Below are 18,649 nucleotides of genomic sequence, written 5' to 3' on the forward strand. Positions count from 1 at the left end.
TGAGTTGAGGTTTGAGAGTTGAGGTTTGGGAGTTGAAGAAGGAATAGGGAGGTTTAGGTGTGGGTTGGTAGAGTTGTATTGTGAGAGAGTGAGAGGAATTGTTAGGTGGAGTCAGATAGATAGTTGGAATAATCAGTTTGGAGTTGTTAGGAACTAAGAATAAGACACTGGCAAGAGAAAAATTAACTGAAACCATAAGTTTGTTCCTGCATTTAAAAATAAACTTGATTATTTGTTTATGTTAACAACTGACTGGACTCTGTGTGTCCCCATGAGATACGGGGTGGTGGCAGCGGAAAAAGCAAACACAGTGACGGCACAGGGTCAATAAACCGTCAAAAGTCCGGGGGCCCTGTGTGTGATCGCCACAGTTAGTACAGTGGTGCCCCACAAGACGAACGCCTCGCAAGACGGAAAACCCGCTAGACGAAAGGGTTTTCCGTTTTGGAGGCGCTTCGCAAAACGAATTTCCCTATGGGCTTGCTTCGCAAGACGAAAATGTCTTGCGAGTTCCTGCGGGGTTTTTTCCCTTTCCCCCCCCTTTTCCTAAGCCCTAAGCTGCTTATCAGCTGATCCGCTAAAAGCCGCTAAACCGCTAATAGCGCTAATCCGCTAAGCTGGCAATGGGCTTGCTTCGCAAGACGAAAAAACCGCTATACGAAGAGCCTCACGGAACGGATTAATTTCGTCTTGCGAGGCACCACTGTACAAACCAATTCAGGAAAAGGCAGGGAGTTAAGAAACACTGAAGCGAAATGCAACCCAAAAGGCAGGGTACTAGGGCAAGGCAGGAAGCAAAGTTTGAGCAACAGGGCGGGCGGAGCTTGAACAAGGGACAATTTCCAAGTGTTGACAGATTGATGGATGGGTGTATGAATTATATTTCTACGACGCTTTTCATTCAAATTGAATCCCTAAGCAGCTTACAGACAATAAATAATAATAACGTGACAGAGCATAATGGAAGATCAGAAATGCAGCATAAATCATATAGAATAATTAGCAATCAGTGAAACAATGACAATCTATAAAGCACTGAGTATCAAAATTAAAGCAAAAGCCATACACTCTCCACAGCCCCATGACTCATAATAGAAACTACCATATAGTTATTGCGAGAGGTCCTTTGTCTCTCGGCTGCTGGGACGTGGCAAATCTGTCAGAAAGAAAGAAGTCGTGCCACAGACAGTGAGAGACAAAGTGGCTGGTGATCCACACACTATCATTCCAGCATTAGTCTGCCCACGTCTAAACCACAATCCTAGGAAGTGGTCTTCTGCCAAAGTCAGACCCCTGGGGTCCATTACGTCAGTACAGTCATACAGTGGTGCCCCGCAAGACAAACGCCTCGCAAGACGGAAAACCCGCTAGACGAAAGGGTTTTCTGTTTTGGAGGCGCTTCGCAAAACGAATTTCCCTATGGGCTTGCTTTGCAAACGAAAATGTCTTGCAAGTTCCTGCGGGTTTTTTTCCCTCCCCCCCCCTTTTTCTAAGCAGCTAAGCGGCTTATCAGCTGATCCGCTAAGCTGATAAGCCTAAAAGCCACTAAACCGCTAATAGCGCTAATCCGCTAAGCTGTCAATGGGCTTGCTTCGCAAGACGAAAAAACCGCTAGACGAAGAGAATCGCGGAACGGATTAATTTCGTCTTCCGAGGCACCACTGTACCTCGGGTTGAATGTGCTTTGGGATGAGTGTGTTCGGGTGCGCATGCGCAGAAGTGGTGAACAGTGACGCGCACAGACGTGCCGTCGCTGGTTACGTTTGCTTCTAGATGCGAACAGGGTTCCGGAACAGATCCTGTTCGCATCTAGAGGTACCACTGTAGTTCTCAAACATTTTTCTCTGGGCCACACTTTCAGACTAAAAAATTGCTCACGCCACACCATTTTTTAATTGATTAGTTATTTATTTAATATTGTATACCGCCCGATACACGTAGATCTCGGCAGTTCGCAAACATAAACATTAACCACACAGGAAAACAAAAAGAAACAACTCCTAGCAGGGTGATTGATTTAGAACATAGAACAGTACTTTATAATATGACCCACAAAGCATAAAGCAATGCAGCTACATAAAATCACCAATCATTCCCAAAATGTAATTATATTATTATAATATCAATCATTATTATAATATCAATCATTCCCAAAATATAATTATAAATGAGCCTCTTACAAAAGCAGCTTAAAATACATATACAAAACTGTGGCAATGCTTCTATTCTTCTACTTAGTGTATGTGTGGCGTTTTGTGTCAGTGTCACTTACTATTCACTTGTTGTATTTCCTTGGTGGGGAGAGGTTGGGGGTGGCCTAGGGTGAGGTTGGTTGTCTTTGGCTGGCTGTTGTGAGATTTGTTTTTGTGTGTGAGTGGGATACGTGTGTGTGTGTTTTGATCAGGTTTGCCAGTTTGATTCGTATGCCGTCAGCCGACTCTTGCCATGGTCTTGTTGGGCTGTGTATGTGATAAAGGGGAACCATACCAGGGTGAAGGCGTCTTCTTCTATTTGTACCTGTGTCAGTTTCAGTTTCAGTTTAGTTTTTCTAATAAGGCTGTTTCCCATGCTATTTGATACCATTGGTCCCTGCTCTCTCCAGTGTCTGGCTATGATGCTTCTGGGCTGCTGAGTGTAGGTGGGTTATGAGCTCTTTGTGATGTGAATGGGCATTGGAGAAATATTGGAAGCTACACATTCAGCTACAAACAGACTGGCAGTGCCTAAACCAAGATTTTAGACGGGGATCCCAACCTTGCCGCTCCAGGATCTAGAACCCGGCACCTTCTGCTTGCGAGGCAGGCGCTTTGCTACTGCGCCACGGGCGCGTCTCACCGCAGGGCGGTTAAAAGTTCCAGCCTCAGGCGGCTGACAGAGCCGCCCTCCGAACGGCAGGGGGAGCCCGACAGGCTCCGCCCCTCTGGCCGGCTGCAGGCTCTATGATCAATCCGGCGACGCTCTGCCTCCGGCGGGCGGCGCCTCTGTGGTAGCGAGCCCGAGTAAAACCATCCTAACCCCACATCCGCCTCTCTCCCTCCCTCCCTCCCCTCCCTGCGCCCCGCCGCTTTGTACTGCTGAGGGAGGGAAGATGGCGGCGCGGGCGGGCTTCCAGGCGGTGGCTCCGAGCGGCGGCGGCGGCGGGGCCGGCCCCGGGGCGGGAGCGCTGGGCCCCGGGGCTGCCGGGCCTCCTGTGCGGATGGGCCCGGCCCCGGGGCAAGGAATGTACCGCTCTCCCCTGCCCGGCGCTGCATACCCGGTACCCGGCCCGGCCCGGCTGAGGGGAAGGCGAAGGGGGCGGGGCCTGGGGGCGGGGCGCCGAGGCGTCCGCGAGGGAGGGAGGGAGGGAGGAGGCGGCGACGCTGCAGTGGGCGGGGCTTGGTGGTGGGCGGGGCTGGGAGAGGCTTTCTCTGGGAAGATGGAGGAGAGGAGCGAACGGGAAAAGAGCTGCTGGAAGAGGGGAGGATCCGGGGCATAAGATTTATTGGACCCAAAGGAGAAAGGAAAAATAAAAGCGGGGGGAGAATATGGGGGTGAGGCTTCAAGGGCCGGGAGGAAAGGAGGAGGGAAACCGGGGGTGCTGCGGGTTTAAGGATCAAGGGTTTAGGGCCGAGGGGGAGGGGAAAGGGGTGGTATTTAGGGGAGGGGAGGAAGATCCGGGTTCTCTGGCCTTAAATGGGGGATTTGCAGCCGGTACGTGGAAATGCATTTAAGGGAATCTTCTTGGGGAGATTGGATTATGGTATTTTCATTTGCTTTATTTATAAGGTTTTGCATTTTGGGGTTTTTTTATTGCATAAAAGTGATGCATAAGGAAACGGAGAATTGGAAGTGCACCTGTTTTGAAAGCATAAGAGAGATTTAAAGCCGACAGAAATCCGGCTAGCCGATGTAAAGGAGTTTGGTTTTGGTTTTTTTCAAATGAATAAATGAAAAATTCCAAAGGGGGAGGTGGGGTGTTCTAGAGAGATAGCGAGGCTAAAGGCCGGTTTGTGCAAGGAGCAGCAGGTACAAGCATAAAGCTTTGCTTGGATTGTACCATTTCAGGGGGCAGGGAAGGGTTGCTTGCTTGTTTGAATGCTGCTCTGACCAGGAGAGAAACCTACCCCCGCCCCACGTCTACACACACATTTAAGCTTAATGCAATAATAGGGAAATGTCTGGATTCTTCTATGTGAAGTGCTAGATGCACTGCACACAAAATAATTCGTATGTTGGAGGCATAGCGAAACTTGCAAGACTCCAGCTGCAGGCTGAAATGGCACAATCCAAGAAAAGCTGTACCACTTGATTCTGTTGGCACCAACCGTGACAGATGAGATTAAGAAATTCCTTTGATGGAACTGAAGGGAAATGCCTTGGGGTGTTTCGCTAAAGGGAAGCGGTGATGTCCTGAGGCTCTTCCGAAGTCATGTTCCTCTGTGTTCTTTATTTTCCCAGCGCCCTGGCATGCTGCCTGGCAGCCGCATGAATCCTCAGGGACCTGCCATGGGGCCTCCAGGGTATGGCGGGAGCCCTTCAGTCCGACCAGGGATGGCTCAGTCGGGAATGGACCAGTCTCGCAAAAGGCCAGCCCCTCAACAGATCCAGCAAGTTCAGCAACAGTCAGTTCAGAACCGTAACCACAAGTAAGAGAACCCTCTTCTTTCAAAAGCCTTGTGGCAATGAAGAGCATAAATGCCACGCTCTTAAAGCTAAAAAACTTCAGCATCTTTGGGCTGATGTTGGCTGTTATTTTAAGTTCCAGAAATGGTTTACTTGAAAAATAGAGAGAGGGAGAGGAGAAGCTTCAGGAAGACAATTTAAACTCTGAAATCACTATTGATATAACTAGGAGGAAAGGAGATGTAACTGCAGACTCGATGACAGCCATGTATTTATAGGAGCTTCCTGCACTCAACATTCCTTTCCTGTATCCTCAATCTGTGATTCCCACATAAGTCATGCGGTCAGATATCAGCATGGGATACTGTGTGGGTGCATTGTGGTTTGTGCAGATCAGGTGCACTGTCTTGAGATTCGGAAGAACCCAGAGCAAACAAGCCAAGTGGTGTTCTCTGATACTTGCATATACTGATGCTCTCAATATGATAAACTGCTTTAGGTTGCAGATGTGAAATAATTATATCTATATTAAGATCCCCACCACAGATTGCAGCCGTGTGCATACTTACTAAGGAGCATGTCCCTCTGAACTCAGTGGAACTTACTTCTGAGTAAATATGCCTAGGATCATGCTGTGATTCCTAGACACTGGCGTTCAGCTTCATTTAGAAAGTTTCTTTTTAAAAAACACCTGACCTGATTTTTCACCGAAAAATCTTTACAAATTTTAACATAAACGGTAAGTTTATTGACCTTTTAGAATTTTTCATTATTAAAAAACCCCCAGATGACTTTGATTTCCTTGGCGCCTAACAAAGCTCTATCATAGTAAGAAGTATCCTTTATGTATTTTGTTTGCATTTTTATTTTTATTTAAAATGGATCAAATAGTAGATATGATTCAGTAACATATCCAATCTACAAGGTGTTGCTTAGCCAGGGGTTCGAACTTACCACCCTAAAAATTTTGTTTTTACATAGTGCCAAGAAAAAGAAGATGGCGGATAAGATTCTACCTCAGCGGGTGAGTGAGGCTTGAAGCGCTTTGAGGTCTGTCACGGTTTCAGGGAGCCAGGCCAGTCCTGACTGATAATGCTTGTGCTCTGTTCTAGATCCGGGAGCTAGTGCCAGAGTCTCAGGCGTACATGGATTTGTTGGCATTTGAGAGGAAGCTGGACCAGACCATCATGAGGAAGCGGTTGGATATCCAGGAGGCCTTGAAGCGGCCCATTAAGGTAACGAGGAGAGTCCCCATAAGAAACACTGATCTTTTCTACAGCAATAGAAAATAAAGTCAACATGCCCAGTACAGACATAGCAATTATATTGCTGTCTGAGGCACAGTTACAGGCCCTCCGGGCTTCTCTAAATAGGAATGCTCAAGTGTGCATTTGCAATTAGAAATGTACAGTGGTACCTCAGGTTTCAAACATCTCGGAAGTCAAACATTTCTGTTTTCGAACGCCGAAAACCCAGACATAAATGCTTCCGTTTTCAAACGTGCCTCGGAAGTTGAACAGCTTCCACTGAGGTTTTTTTTTATTTTCTCCGTAAAATTTGCAGACCACCCTTTCTGCCTCGATTTTTGAACGTTTCAGAACTTGGAATGGTCTTCTGGAATGGATTACGTTCAAAAACCGAGGTACCAGTGTATTCACTTCCTGTCTATCGCAAACCATACCTGCTAAGATGGTTAGAGTTGCTTTCAAACCAAAGTCCGATCTACATTTCAAGTGCTGAAATTCATTAAGCCAGGAGACCCTGCAAAGCAAATGGAAGATGGCCGTGTTTAGTCCCTTCTCCGTCCTGTAGTAGCTTAATCAAAGGTTAAGAATTGAGACCTGACTACTTCTGCAGGTGCTGACTGATACAGAAGAAATTGTACTGCTCCCTGATGGCACAGTTTAAGTTAGCTGCTGCTTCCTTGCTCATTCTGCAGCTATCACAGATACAGAGATGAGCATTAGCAGCTATGCAGACCCCTTTTCTTTTTTGGGTGTCCAGTTGGTTCCTTGGTTTGAGGAAGTGTTAAATATTACGGTTATCGGTTCTCACTTTCACAACTAATGCGCACTGGGTGCTGCTCCTTTTTAGCAAAAGCGGAAGCTGCGCATCTTTATCTCTAACACCTTCAACCCAGCCAAGTCTGATGCAGAGGACGGAGAAGGCACTGTGGCCTCCTGGGAGCTCCGAGTGGAAGGACGTCTGCTAGAAGATGTGAGTGATGGCTACAATTGTCATCTCCACTTAGGGCTGCAGAGAGTTTGCAAATGTATCATTGCTGAGTTCCTAATGCCTGGTGTTTTTTAAACGAGATAAGGTGGAGAGCAGCTAAACCTAGCCTGTAGCCAGAAGTTGGCTTCTACCGATGCTTGAAATAAGTGTTATGTCACAACCAAAATGCGGGGTTTGCAAGAAGTGGCGTGTGACTCATCTGCAGCCTGGAATCACACAATTTCTCATACTTTACATAGCTGCACTGTGAGATAATTCTTTGGTTTGTATTCAGGAACATCGAGTGCTTCTGCTGATTGCAAGCAGCAAAACAGATTGGTTGAGCAGATTCAGATTGTATACTCTCTGGTTCAACAGTGGAGATCTCATAATTGGCACCTGAGATTTCATTCAGGCCATATTCATAATCTGCCTCAATCTTACAGTTCTTAAGGTCTATCTTTTCGATGGTCAGGCGTATCAATTTCACAGCTTTAAAAACTTAAGAGAACTTCCAGGTTTTTTTAGGAGGGGGGGGAATGGCCATGAAGCTGACATAAGCCTAACGCTTGCAAGTGACATACACTTCAATAAGCCCCAAAGAAGACCTTAGATAAAGGATACTACACTTGAGGAGGGATGGATGCAATATAGTACTAGAGAGGACATTGCTCTTGGCTCTGTGGAAGGCATTTGACAGGTCACAGAGAGCAACCTTTCATATCTTTACTTGAGAGATGATTCACGGTTCCTGTTAGTTTCTCAGGCTTGACTGCTCTGTGTAATTGGTTGCTGTGATCCGGGCTCTGCTGGTCTCATTCTCCCTTTTCCCTCCTCCCCTTTCATCAGTCTGCTCTCTCAAAGTATGATGCTACCAAACAGAAGAGGAAGTTCTCATCCTTCTTTAAGTCTCTGGTGATTGAGCTGGACAAGGACCTCTATGGCCCTGATAATCACCTGGTGGAGGTAAGATGCTTCTCTTGGGGGGGTGTGGGTGTTTCAGGACACGGGTGGCGCTGTGGTCTAAACCACTGAGCCTCTTGGGCTTGCTGATCGGAAGGCCGGCAGTTCGAATCCCCGCAACAGGGTGAGCTCCCGTTGCTCGGTCCCTGCTCCTGCCAACCTAGCAGTTCGAAAGCACACCAGTGCAAGTAAATAAATAGGCACCGCTGTGGCGGGAAGGTAAACGGCGTTTCCATGAGCTCTGGTTCCGATCACAGTGTCTCATTGCGCTGGAAGCGGTTTAGTCATGCTGGCCAGATAACCTGGAAAGGTGTCTGTAGACAAACACCAGCTCCCTCATCCTGAAAGGGAGATGAGCGCCGCACCCCATAGTCGCCTTTGACTGGACTTAACAGTCCAGGGGCCCTTTACCTTTAACCTGTATGTGTTTGTTATATTGCTTAACCCCAATCGCTTCCTAAACCAATATATGTTCTCAACCCGATTATGGCATGTAAGGAATATGGAAGCCACAGTAACAGAGAATCAAGTGCAAAGGTCTGGAACGGCTTCCAGTACAGCTTGGTGTTCTTTATGCAGTGGCATTTCACTTTGTCGCTGAATGCCTGTCTCTTTCTTTCCCCGCCACCTCACCTGTCCTGTTTTTCCCCTCTCTCCCCACCTTTAGTGGCATAGGACTGCTACCACCCAGGAAACTGACGGTTTCCAGGTGAAAAGACCTGGCGATGTGAATGTGCGTTGTACTGTCCTCTTGATGCTGGATTACCAGGTAGGCTAAAGCTCCTTCATGACAGGGCCAGCTGAGATGGGGCCTGAGGGGAGAGGAAATGCCAGGTAGTAGGGGAGGGGAGCTGAGAAAAAGTTCACCAGTGACAACCAAGACACCCCTTTGGTTTTAGATAGCACATGAGTAGACGAATCTAAAAAGCCCAGGACCCAAATTCTCACAGCCCTCTAGTAATAATAATAATAATGATAATAAATTTTATTTATACCCCGGCCAGAACTGGGTTCAGGGCAGCTAACACCAGTAAAATTACAGTAAAAACATAAGGGGGGGGGACCAATTACAATACAAGTTAAAATGCAATTTAAAATGCAGCCTCGTTTTAAAAGTAGCCCATAGATCAAAACCATAAGGGGAGGGTCAGACTGAGTCCAAACCAAAGGCCTGGTGGAACAGCTCTGTCTTGCAGAGTTTGCCCTTCAGGAGTCTCAAAGCGGCTAACATTCTCCTTTCCCTTCCTCCCCCATAACAAACACTCTGTGGGGCTGAGAGACTTCAAAGAAGTGTGACTGGCCCAAGGTCACCCAGCAGTTGCATGTGGAGGAGCGGAGACACGAACCCGGTTCCCCAGATTACGAGACTACTGCTCTTAACCACTACACCACACTGGCTACAAGCCAGTTCTGCAGGCCCTGCGGAAAGATGTCAAGTCCCGCAGGGCCCTCGTCTCTTGTGACAGAGTGTTCCACCAAGTCGGGGCCAGTACTGAAAAGGCCCTGGCCCTAGTTGAGCAGCTATGGTGGCTTATTTACCAGACATAATGTATTTAACGTTAACTCCAGATGCGTATACTTGGTTCTGACCAAACCAAGCTTCCTAGACCCATGTACAATCTGAAACCAAAGAGGTGCATTGGTTGCTAGATGTGAAATACATTGGCATTATTTTCAGCTCTTCAGCCCCACTAAGAACGTTTGTGTTTATCAGCCAACAGCTGTTCTGTCAACAGTCGCTGTAATGATTTCTATGTTTGATCTTTAATGCAATTATCATAATCAGGTATTTCTTGTGTTTCATTTTCCTCTGACTTCACCTCTAGCTACCCATGTGTATAGATGTACCTGATAACTTCTAAACCGACCAGAGGTTTTACTACAGCCAAGGGGTATATAAATGTTGTTGAATAAATAAGATAGTATCTCATCCTTCTGATAAATTGGCTTCTGGGCCATGGAAACTTCTGTTATAATTTTTGAGTCTATAAGGTTGCCACAGTTTTCTTAGGCTTTTTTTTTCTTTCCCTACAACTGATTTGCACAGCTGCCCCTCTGGAAAGAGTTAGGAGGGATATCGGCAACTGTGGTAAAATTGTAACTAGACCGTCTTTTGGACCTGTCCGTGTTCCCAGGGACACTTTTTTCCCTCACAAAATTGCTTCAATTCTCTTTCCTGACGCGAGTTTGTGTAGTAAAAGTGATGATTAAAATAATGAGTGTTTTCTCTCCATCACCCTGCCAAAATGGTCACAGGGAATTTTTTTTCTCCCCCTCAGAAGTTGAGGGGTTGTTGTTGTTGTTGTTTTTACGGTTTTTAGGCAAGGCAAATAAAAGAGTTGTATTCCTGCCGTTTTGAGACTTTGCTTTTCCTTTGCAGCCTCCTCAGTTCAAACTGGACCCACGTTTGGCTCGCCTCTTGGGCATCCACACCCAGACCCGCCCAGTGATTATCCAGGCCCTGTGGCAATACATCAAGACTCACAAGCTGCAGGACCCTCACGAACGGGAGTATGTCATTTGTGACAAGTACCTCCAGCAGGTAAAAGCTATGAGGCCAGGCAGCGGCTCTTTCTGGGGTATCGTAAGAGCCGGGCCCTTCTGAGCTGCTTGGCCTTCCCTTTCGACCTGCAGATATTTGAATCTCAGCGAATGAAGTTCTCGGAGATCCCTCAGCGGTTGCATGCTTTGCTTATGCCTCCAGAACCGATCATCATCAACCATGTCATCAGGTAAGGCGCAAGCGGGGCTTGGCATGGGAATCTTAGCCAGGCAGGCCGCAGGACTGTTGGGGGGGGGGTGACATAAGCGAAAATATTTACAATGACAAAAAAACAACCACGCTAGAACAAACTTTCAGTAGTGATTCTTGCTTCAAGTTGTACTGAGGGCGGTCTGTTTTAAGGTGCATATCATTTTCACATTTCCCAAACATTCATGCTTTAAAGTAGAAGCAGAAATCAATCTACAGAAAATTGGAAGTTCTGGGCAGACTGGATTTTTGGAAGCAGAGAAATGCTACCTAAAAATGTTCTTTGGTTAAGGTAGGGGTGACGTAAGCTGTGGACCTTCAGATGGTGGTTGTTATTATTATTAAATTATCAATCAATCAATATTTATTATGGTCCAGAGACCCAACAAATTGTTACAAAGCAATGCACAATTCAGACAGCCTACCTCCAAGTTAAACAAGCATTTTTTTCAGACTTAAGGATAGGGATCATGCAACCACCGATAAAAACTTTGCCACTGCTAATGTTCTAGCGTTTGTCCAGTCTTCCAATAGGAACCTGACATAGTGAGCCTCTGATTTTCCTGGGAAAGATACCAGCAAGGGTAATATCAGTTCAGCCCTGGCTTGTTCATATTTTGCACAGTGCAGCAAAATGGAATCGATGTCTTGAGCACATGAGCAAAGTCTGTCCTGGTAGGGAACTCCTCTCAACCTGCCATCCAACACTGCAGAAGGAAAGAGGTTTAGTCTGGCTTTGGTGAAAAGCCTTCAATAGTTTGGTACTGTCAGGTTTTTAATGTAAGATGTTAACTGAAAGACATTTATTAAATTATTATTTCCTGATATTTAATTTTACTGTTTGCTATTCTAATGGATTGTGAAATGTTGCTTTATTTGATATAAGTTGTTTATTTTAAAGTTATTCTGACTTCTTTCTGTTGGGTCAGATTGCTATTATTAATGTTTGATGTTTTATTATGTTTTAAAGGTGTTGGAAGCTGCCCAGAGTGGCTGGGCCAACTCAGCCAGATGGGCGGGTATAAATAATAAAATTGTTATGTGTCACACCCCCACCCATCTGACTGGGTTGCCCCAACCACTCTGAGCGGCTTGCAACAAATATAAAAGCGTAATAAAACATCTTAACACTGAAAAACTTCCCTATACAGGGCTGCCTTCAGATGTCTTCTAAACGTTGTGTAGTTCTTTAACCCCTTGACAACTGATGGGAGGGCATTTCACAGGGCTGGGGCCACTAACATGAAGGCTCTCTGCCTGGTTCCCTGTAACTTCTTGCAGTGAGGTTACTGAATTACAACTTCCATCATCCTGGACATGCAGGCTGAGGTTGATGGGAGTTGTAGTTCGACAGTTCCTGAACAAGGCTACTGATTGTCCGTCCCAGCTTGATGATTCATTTCCCCAGTTATCTCTGTCGGTGATTTGGTAGAGTTCTGCTGAACCCACACACTTCTCTCTCTCTCTCTCTCTCTCTCTCTCTCTCTCTCGTCTTGCTTTTCCAGCGTCGATCCAAATGATCAGAAGAAAACTGCTTGCTATGACATTGATGTGGAAGTGGATGACACTTTGAAAACCCAAATGAATTCTTTCCTGCTCTCCACAGCCAGTCAGCAGGAGATAGCTGCACTGGATAACAAGGTGGGAGCGAGTCTCTGAAAAGTGGCCTTTGCACTTTGCAAAGACTCTTGCTTTGATCTCTGTGATGTCTGAGAAGGGACAGCTCCTCCTGCGTCATGTCCAGTTGTGAGCTTTTAAAGTTGTTGTTCTGCAGCCGTGTAGATTAGGTGTTTCTGTCAAGCCTTTAGGGTCATAAAAATCCATTGAAACAGCAAGCATTACACAACTCTGTTGGGGTGGGGAAATGGGACAAAAAGAAGAAGAAAACTTTATAATGCTTGGTGATTTAGAGAAGGCACCAGCAGTTGGCAGTCCTGGTTTCTTCCATGACTGTGTGTTGATGTCATGCATTGGATTGCAACCTTGAGGTTCGAACAGACAGCTTCTCCCCATTGCCTTTAGAGTAAGCCCAGATTTAAGTTGTGCACATTCAGCTTACGCCTTACGCGCTTGGCAAACAAAACCAAAAAATTTAGAAAGGGGGCGGATGTCCACTGACCATTGCACCCAATGCCATTTTGGCTTTAGGCGTGATCCCTGCAATGTAAGCCCTGCGTAAGTTGAGGGCTTTGTGTATTTCTGAATACTTTGGTTATGTAGGGTAGGGGTGGTGACCCCAGCCGCCACCCTCCTGCAGATTTTAGGCATGAGAGCAGCCTCCTAAGGGAGCTAGTAGGCTTTTTCCAATTGCAGTGTAGGAATGATTTGGGGGGAGCTCTAACCCTGCAGGTGCACACACGTACACTGAAAACGGTCCCTCTGCACCACAACAAGGTTTGAAAGCAGTCTTCTGTTGAAAGGCTGTTTTTAAGCCTAATTGCTGTGTGTAATTTTTGTGGCGAGAAGGCTTCTCCAGCTGCAAGCGCCTCAAATAACACTGGCACCGTTCTGGCAGCTTGGCCTGAAAACTGCCAAAATGATTGCTGGCGGGGGATGAATGAGTGTCTGTGTGCATGAGAGAGTATGATTTAGCCAGGCCAATTTTGCCTGTACCCACTGTTTGTTTTTTGGTCCCCACCACCATTGGCTAATGCAGCCTCCAGAGGGAATTGCGGCCTATGGACCCATAAAAGTTCCCCGGCGTGAGAGCCAGTGTGGTGTAGTGGTTAAGAGCGGTGGACTCGTAATCTGGGGAACCGGGTTCGATTCCCTGCTCCTCCACGTGCAGCTACTGGGTGACCTTGGGCTTGTCACACTTCTCTGAAGTCTCTTAGCCTTACTCAACTCACAGAGTGTTTGTTGTGGGGGAGGAAGGGAAAAGGAGATTGTTAGCCGCTTTGAGACTCCTTAAGAGGAGTGAAAGGTGGGATATCAAGTGCAAACTCTTCTTCCTCCCTATCCCTGCTCTAAGGCCTATAGATGTGAGCTGCACATTGCACTGGCTCACGTGACTCCCCAAATGGTCTTTTCTGACCAAAAGGGAGCACAGAATACTCTGGCCCAGGCCCCCTTCCCATGTGTATTTTCACTGTATCTCTACAAAAATACATGCCACCTACTCTTATGCAGGTGTGTGGTATCTCAGTGGCAAAACTACCTGTTTTGTCTTGCAAACGGACAGCTTCTTGATGAACATATGGCCATTCAGCAGCTCAGCATCTTGCAAAAAGGGTTCAAGGGCAACTGCTGTCTGAGAGATGTTGTTTTCCACAGTCTCTCAGGTCATCTGTAGCAGCCTTTAAGTCTAACCTGGGTTTTCCCAGCTTCCTGGCCTGCAGTCAGCCTTTCAGAGCCTCTGGGACAGCTGCCCAGTCACTGTCATTAAAGGATGAAACAAAACAGATTCCTGGCTGGTAGGATTCAGGCTCTGGGGCAACTGCTGAAGGATCTACTACTTTTAACCAGGACAGGGGGTGGGACTTGTAGGGATGGTGCATGTGGAGAGAGCCTTGACACAATTGGGTCAGCTGTAAAATATCCCAGCCTACTGCATACTTGCAAGCATATTTACTTAGAATAAGCCCCATTGAGTTTTTAACGGGACTTACTCCCTCCTTGGGATCGCAGTCCTGATGCCATTTCAGTTCTGCCCTTTGACGTTCTGGAGTTTTTCATACACATTTAAGCTTTCTCTGCTTGGAATTGATGGCTGGGAATTTTTTTTATTCGCTTAATTAGTGCAGCTGCTACTAGATCCGAATGAACCCCTTCATAAATTTGATCCCGTTTGCTGAATTGAGAAAGAAGGGGGACCCTGTTGGGATTACAGTTGCCTTGTTCTGAAACCATGCAACAAACCAAATGAGTGCATGGATAAAAAGGAAGAGGAAAAACTTGCCACAGCAGAGTAGAGGACTCAGACGGTGGCCAAGAAGAGAGGTATAATGTGTGTTCTTGCTTCTGAATATGTTCTGCGTTAAAAAAACAATGAGGAGTGAAAATGTGCCCCAAGATACGTTGGAAGCTGCAGACCTACTTCATGTACGTTCTGGTAGCAGGTGGCATTTCAGCACGGTGCTGTTGCATCCCTTTTCCCAACGTTTCCATGTGTTGTTTTCTCCCATTTCAGATCCACGAGACCATAGAAACAATCAACCAGCTGAAGACCCAGCGGGAATTCATGCTAAGCTTTGCCAGAGACCCCCAGGGCTTCATCAACGACTGGCTGCAGTCCCAGTGCCGGGACCTGAAGGTGAGAGGGCACAGATCACCACCTGACTTTGTTTGGGCCGGCCACACTCCATTTCCAGTTGAAAGGCTAGCCTAGGGGGTTAAAATTTAGAATCCTTGTTGGGCCATTCAAGGGAGGGCTTCCGGCTTAGCTCATGGATGAATGGATGCATTAAATGGAGTCTCCCTCTCCCTTTCCCTATGCTCCTTCCAGGCTATGACTGATGTTGTCGGGAACCCAGAAGAGGAGCGCCGAGCTGAGTTTTACTTCCAGCCATGGGCTCAGGAGGCCGTGTGCAGATACTTCTACTCTAAGGTAAACTGGCTCGTCCCCTGCGATCCCTTCCAAACAGTGAGCTGGACAGTCTCCCATATCATGGAGAGTCACCTCCTCAGTTTGGGCACGATACTTTAGTCCTGGTTGCTCAAGCACCCCAAAGGCTCTTGGCCTTTCAAGGCCCTGCCAGCCGTGAGCATATTTAACTTGGAGCCAATCATATTTAAGAGCAACACACAGCAAATGAATAAAGGATAATTTTCCATACTACTTCAGGTTTATATTTTGTCCTGTGCAGTTCAGAGCCTGACCCAGTCCATGTATGGAATAATCACCAAAACGCCCAAAAAAGATGTTTCACATTTCAAATCGTGAGATTTAAAAATTGGAGGTGCGGGCATGGCACACAAAATAACTTGAAAGTTCACATTTTTGTGAAGGGAAGAGCACTGTAAACAACCCTGTGGTCCTTGGGTGAAGGGTGGTATGTAAATTTAATAAGTTAAAGAAAGAAGGAGTCCCTCTTGAGCAAGGACTATAGCAGGGGTAGCCAACATGGTGACCTCCAGATGGTTTGGACTACAATTCCCATCAGCCCCAGCTGGTGGGCTGCAAGGGCAGGTCTGCTGAGAGTCGTCGTCAAATGACATTTGGTCCCCCATCCCATGCAATAAAATGTTGCTGGTGTGGCATCTGCTGCTAGCTCCTCCTGTTTGGAAACATCAGAAACTGCACAACACCCGCTCTTGTTGCATGTGTGCTAAAACTCTGGTTTTGGCTTCTCTCAACAGGTTCAGCAGAGACGGCAGGAGCTGGAGCAGGCCCTGGGAATCCGCAACACATAGGCAGGCCTGCCTCTCCCAAGCCAGCAGGTCTTTAACGGCTAACCAAACACTGCAGGGATTCACTGCTCAGGCCTATACAATTCCCACAGAACCTACCGTTCCTCTCCCGACATCTCTTTCTGCTGCTCCATGTCTGCTGCTCCGGTCCCCTCCCTCGGGGGGGGGGGAGGGGATGGTGTCAGGCCAAAGGTCTTGTATTTCAGCTTGGCCTCCTTCCTCGATTGTTGCCTTTGGAGCCCCAGGGCTCTCCTGTCCTGGCTCTAGCTGAAGCTCTTCCACGCTTGGAACAGCTTCAGTTCAGAGCCTTGCAAGCTCAGGACCTTCTTGCCAGTCCCTAGGAACTCCCCCCCCCCAAAAAAAAAAAACAATTCCACCCCCAAAGCTGTGTCTGCACATCAGCTTTGTACCTGGGCAGATGGGCACAGGCCTGGGCCTGTTCAGCTTCTTGTAGGGTTAGAGGAGAGGAGCAGGAGGGTGTCGCTGCAGCAAATTCCATATGCCTTTCAGGGGCTGAGGGATGTTGTGCAAATTCATCTATTCTGAGACAGCTGGAGCTCCCTCTGGCTTTTTCCCTGGGAGCTGCGACACAGCACAGTTGGCAAGGAGTCTGCACAGTCACAACACATGTATCTGTCTTAACTCCATGTTGGTGTTTTGCTTTTTGTTTTCGAATGGAATAGCTGGCGGAGATGCCCAGATGCAGTCTTGGGCCTAGGCCTGCTCCACAGTGGTCTTCCCAAATCATTGCCCACCCCCCGCGGGGGAGGAGGGGCATCTCCATCTCGCCCCTACCGCCATCTAAATTCCTAAATGCTGCTTCTTCCCCCCATCCCACCCCGCAACTCTCTAGATCCACAGAACTTGGCGGAAGGGCACCTTCACAGTTACGGTTGCTTTCCTAATGCCTTCCTCACCTAATTTGGCACAGAGCAGGTTTCTGGAGCGAATTAACAGGGTGCGGAACTAACAGAGCAGGGAGAGATGGCAGGCAGGTGTTCTTGACCTGGGAGGAATTTCTGCCAAATTTGGCCAAAGCAGCCACTCACTTCTGGCATGTGGTTGTTTGGGGCTGGAAGGTTGGTCCCAGGCACCTGCTGTAGGGGTTTTTTTTGGGGGGTGGGGAGCTGCATCTTTCTGCAGACTGGTTTTTGGGACTGTAATGCAGCTGGACAGGTCCCGGCTGCTTGTACTCTTATGACACTAGCTGCAAAAAAAAAAAAATCAAGTTACTGACAAGCCCCTCTTCCTCTTCCACCTCCTGGAATGAGGCCAGGGGCTGCTTTGAATTCAGGAGTCCAGGTGGCCCTATTCCCTTGTGTATGCGTCCACGTTCAGAGAGTGAGAAGCTCTATCCTTCTTGTCTCGTCTTTGCCATATGAAAGACCACCTTGCCCTTTTTACCTACCTCCCCGCCCACCACCAAACCCCGCTTTGTGGTACCAGGGATTAGAACCCCGGTGCCTTAACGTAGCTGCCGCAGGCTCTCAGGGCAAGTATAGATGAAGGAAGCTCGGAGACGTGACTGGCTCGGCAAAGTGTAGCTGCTTTTAACTGCTCCCTATTATGCTTTTGTGTTTCGTGGCTCTCTTTCTTCTCTCCCTTCTCCCTCCCCGTGGACCAAATCTTTTTTCCTTTTTCTTTTTTTGTACTGTATCCTTTTAGATGTCACCTTCTTCTAATAAAAACTGCCTCTAAACGATGGAGCTCTGCATCCTTTTTTGTGCTGCACTGCCGACTTTTTTTGTATGCCAGGCGGAGAGGTTGAGTTTCCGTTTTCCTCCCCGTTTCAGAAAAAAATCCTAAAGTGTTTGCTGTGGTTGTTTGGAACACTTAACGGCTCGAACGAGGTAAACCCCCCCCCCCTTTTTTATTGGTTGTCTTGGAGAAGAAAAATTGCCTGGCAACGTTGGAAAAACCTTCACGCTGCTGAGTGCATGCTTCAGCTTTCATAAAAACACTGGATTTGTGTGTGTGTGTGTGTGTTACGTAGTCTTGGGAGAGGAATGGGGAACCTTCAGTCATTTTGGGACCACAATTCCCATTCTCCCTGGCCATTTACTGCTGTGGCTGGTGAGAATTGGAGTCCAGTGTCTCATTTGGAAAGACCATGGGCTACCCGTCCCTGCCCTAGTAGAAGCCAGGCAGTGCGTTTGCGCTTAGTTGTGCAGCCCTTACGTCTTTTCTCAAAGCACTTAACCATTTCAAGTTAAATCTCATGAGAACCTTTCCATTATGTACAGGCTGGGTCGGATGATCTCATGCAATTTCAGAATAACAGTATTATGTATTGCACCATTAATGTCCGCTGCTTTTTAACTGCATAAGCTAAAGCTTGACAAAAGAAAGCAACGGACAGAAGGCAAGATTCAGATGAGGGTAAGTGGGAAGATAAAAGTCAGTTCACCAAGCAGATCAGTCATTTTGTAGTAATTCCTCAAGATGGCAACAAAAATATTTCTTTCTGATTGAGAAAGGTCTCTAGATCAACCAAAATTAAAGGCCTGCCATTTTGGGATGCAGTGGTTGATTTCAAGCGCTATGAACTTAGAAGAATGCATATGATTGGACTGCCACACATCTGAAAACATCACATTTTTGTTGCCATTTTATTGTGAGTTATTTATAACATAGCATTTATAACATAGCCTTTTACTGGGTGGTACACAAAATTTCATCAAAAATACAATGCAGCAAGTAAAACATTAAAACCGCAATAGAGATATTTGAAGGTAGGGGAAAGTAGTTTGTGCTGTATCGAGGAGCAGA

At 47.0% G+C, this 18,649-nt stretch overlaps 1 protein-coding gene across 3 annotated transcripts; it reads left to right on the forward strand.

Moving 5' to 3' along the window:
• Positions 1 to 3,073: 3,073 nt before the first annotated feature.
• On the forward strand, positions 3,074 to 17,582 carry SMARCD1 (SWI/SNF related BAF chromatin remodeling complex subunit D1). Of its 3 annotated transcripts, none has more exons than XM_081849769.1 (13): positions 3,074 to 3,256; positions 4,438 to 4,625; positions 5,584 to 5,626; positions 5,715 to 5,837; positions 6,697 to 6,819; positions 7,666 to 7,782; positions 8,447 to 8,548; positions 10,160 to 10,321; positions 10,414 to 10,511; positions 12,037 to 12,172; positions 14,661 to 14,783; positions 14,976 to 15,077; positions 15,830 to 17,582. In XM_081849769.1, exons 1-13 carry the CDS (start codon positions 3,089 to 3,091, stop codon positions 15,881 to 15,883), a joined length of 1,539 nt encoding a protein of 512 aa, XP_081705895.1. In that variant the 5' UTR covers positions 3,074 to 3,088; the 3' UTR covers positions 15,884 to 17,582. The 3 variants fall into 3 exon arrangements, with proteins under 3 accessions (XP_081705895.1, XP_081705897.1, XP_081705896.1); XM_081849771.1 differs by lacking the exon at positions 3,074 to 3,256 and adding an exon at positions 3,376 to 3,530; XM_081849770.1 differs by lacking the exon at positions 3,074 to 3,256 and adding an exon at positions 3,658 to 3,690.
• The last annotated feature ends 1,067 nt before the right edge of the window (positions 17,583 to 18,649 follow it).

The sequence above is a fragment of the Podarcis erhardii genome, assembly GCF_964252035.2.
Source record: "Podarcis erhardii genome assembly, chromosome: 2".
In the NCBI taxonomy this organism is placed as follows: Eukaryota; Metazoa; Chordata; class Lepidosauria; order Squamata; family Lacertidae; genus Podarcis; species Podarcis erhardii.

Bases quoted from the DNA above. Each gene is read 5' to 3' on its own strand.
- SMARCD1 (XM_081849769.1), top strand. From the start codon at position 3,089: ATGGCGGCGCGGGCGGGCTTCCAGGCGGTGGCTCCGAGCGGCGGCGGC. The intron at 5,838-6,696 runs GTAACGAGGAGA...GCTCCTTTTTAG, and splicing joins CCTTGAAGCGGCCCATTAAG to CAAAAGCGGAAGCTGCGCAT. The intron at 7,783-8,446 runs GTAAGATGCTTC...CCCCACCTTTAG, and splicing joins CTGATAATCACCTGGTGGAG to TGGCATAGGACTGCTACCAC.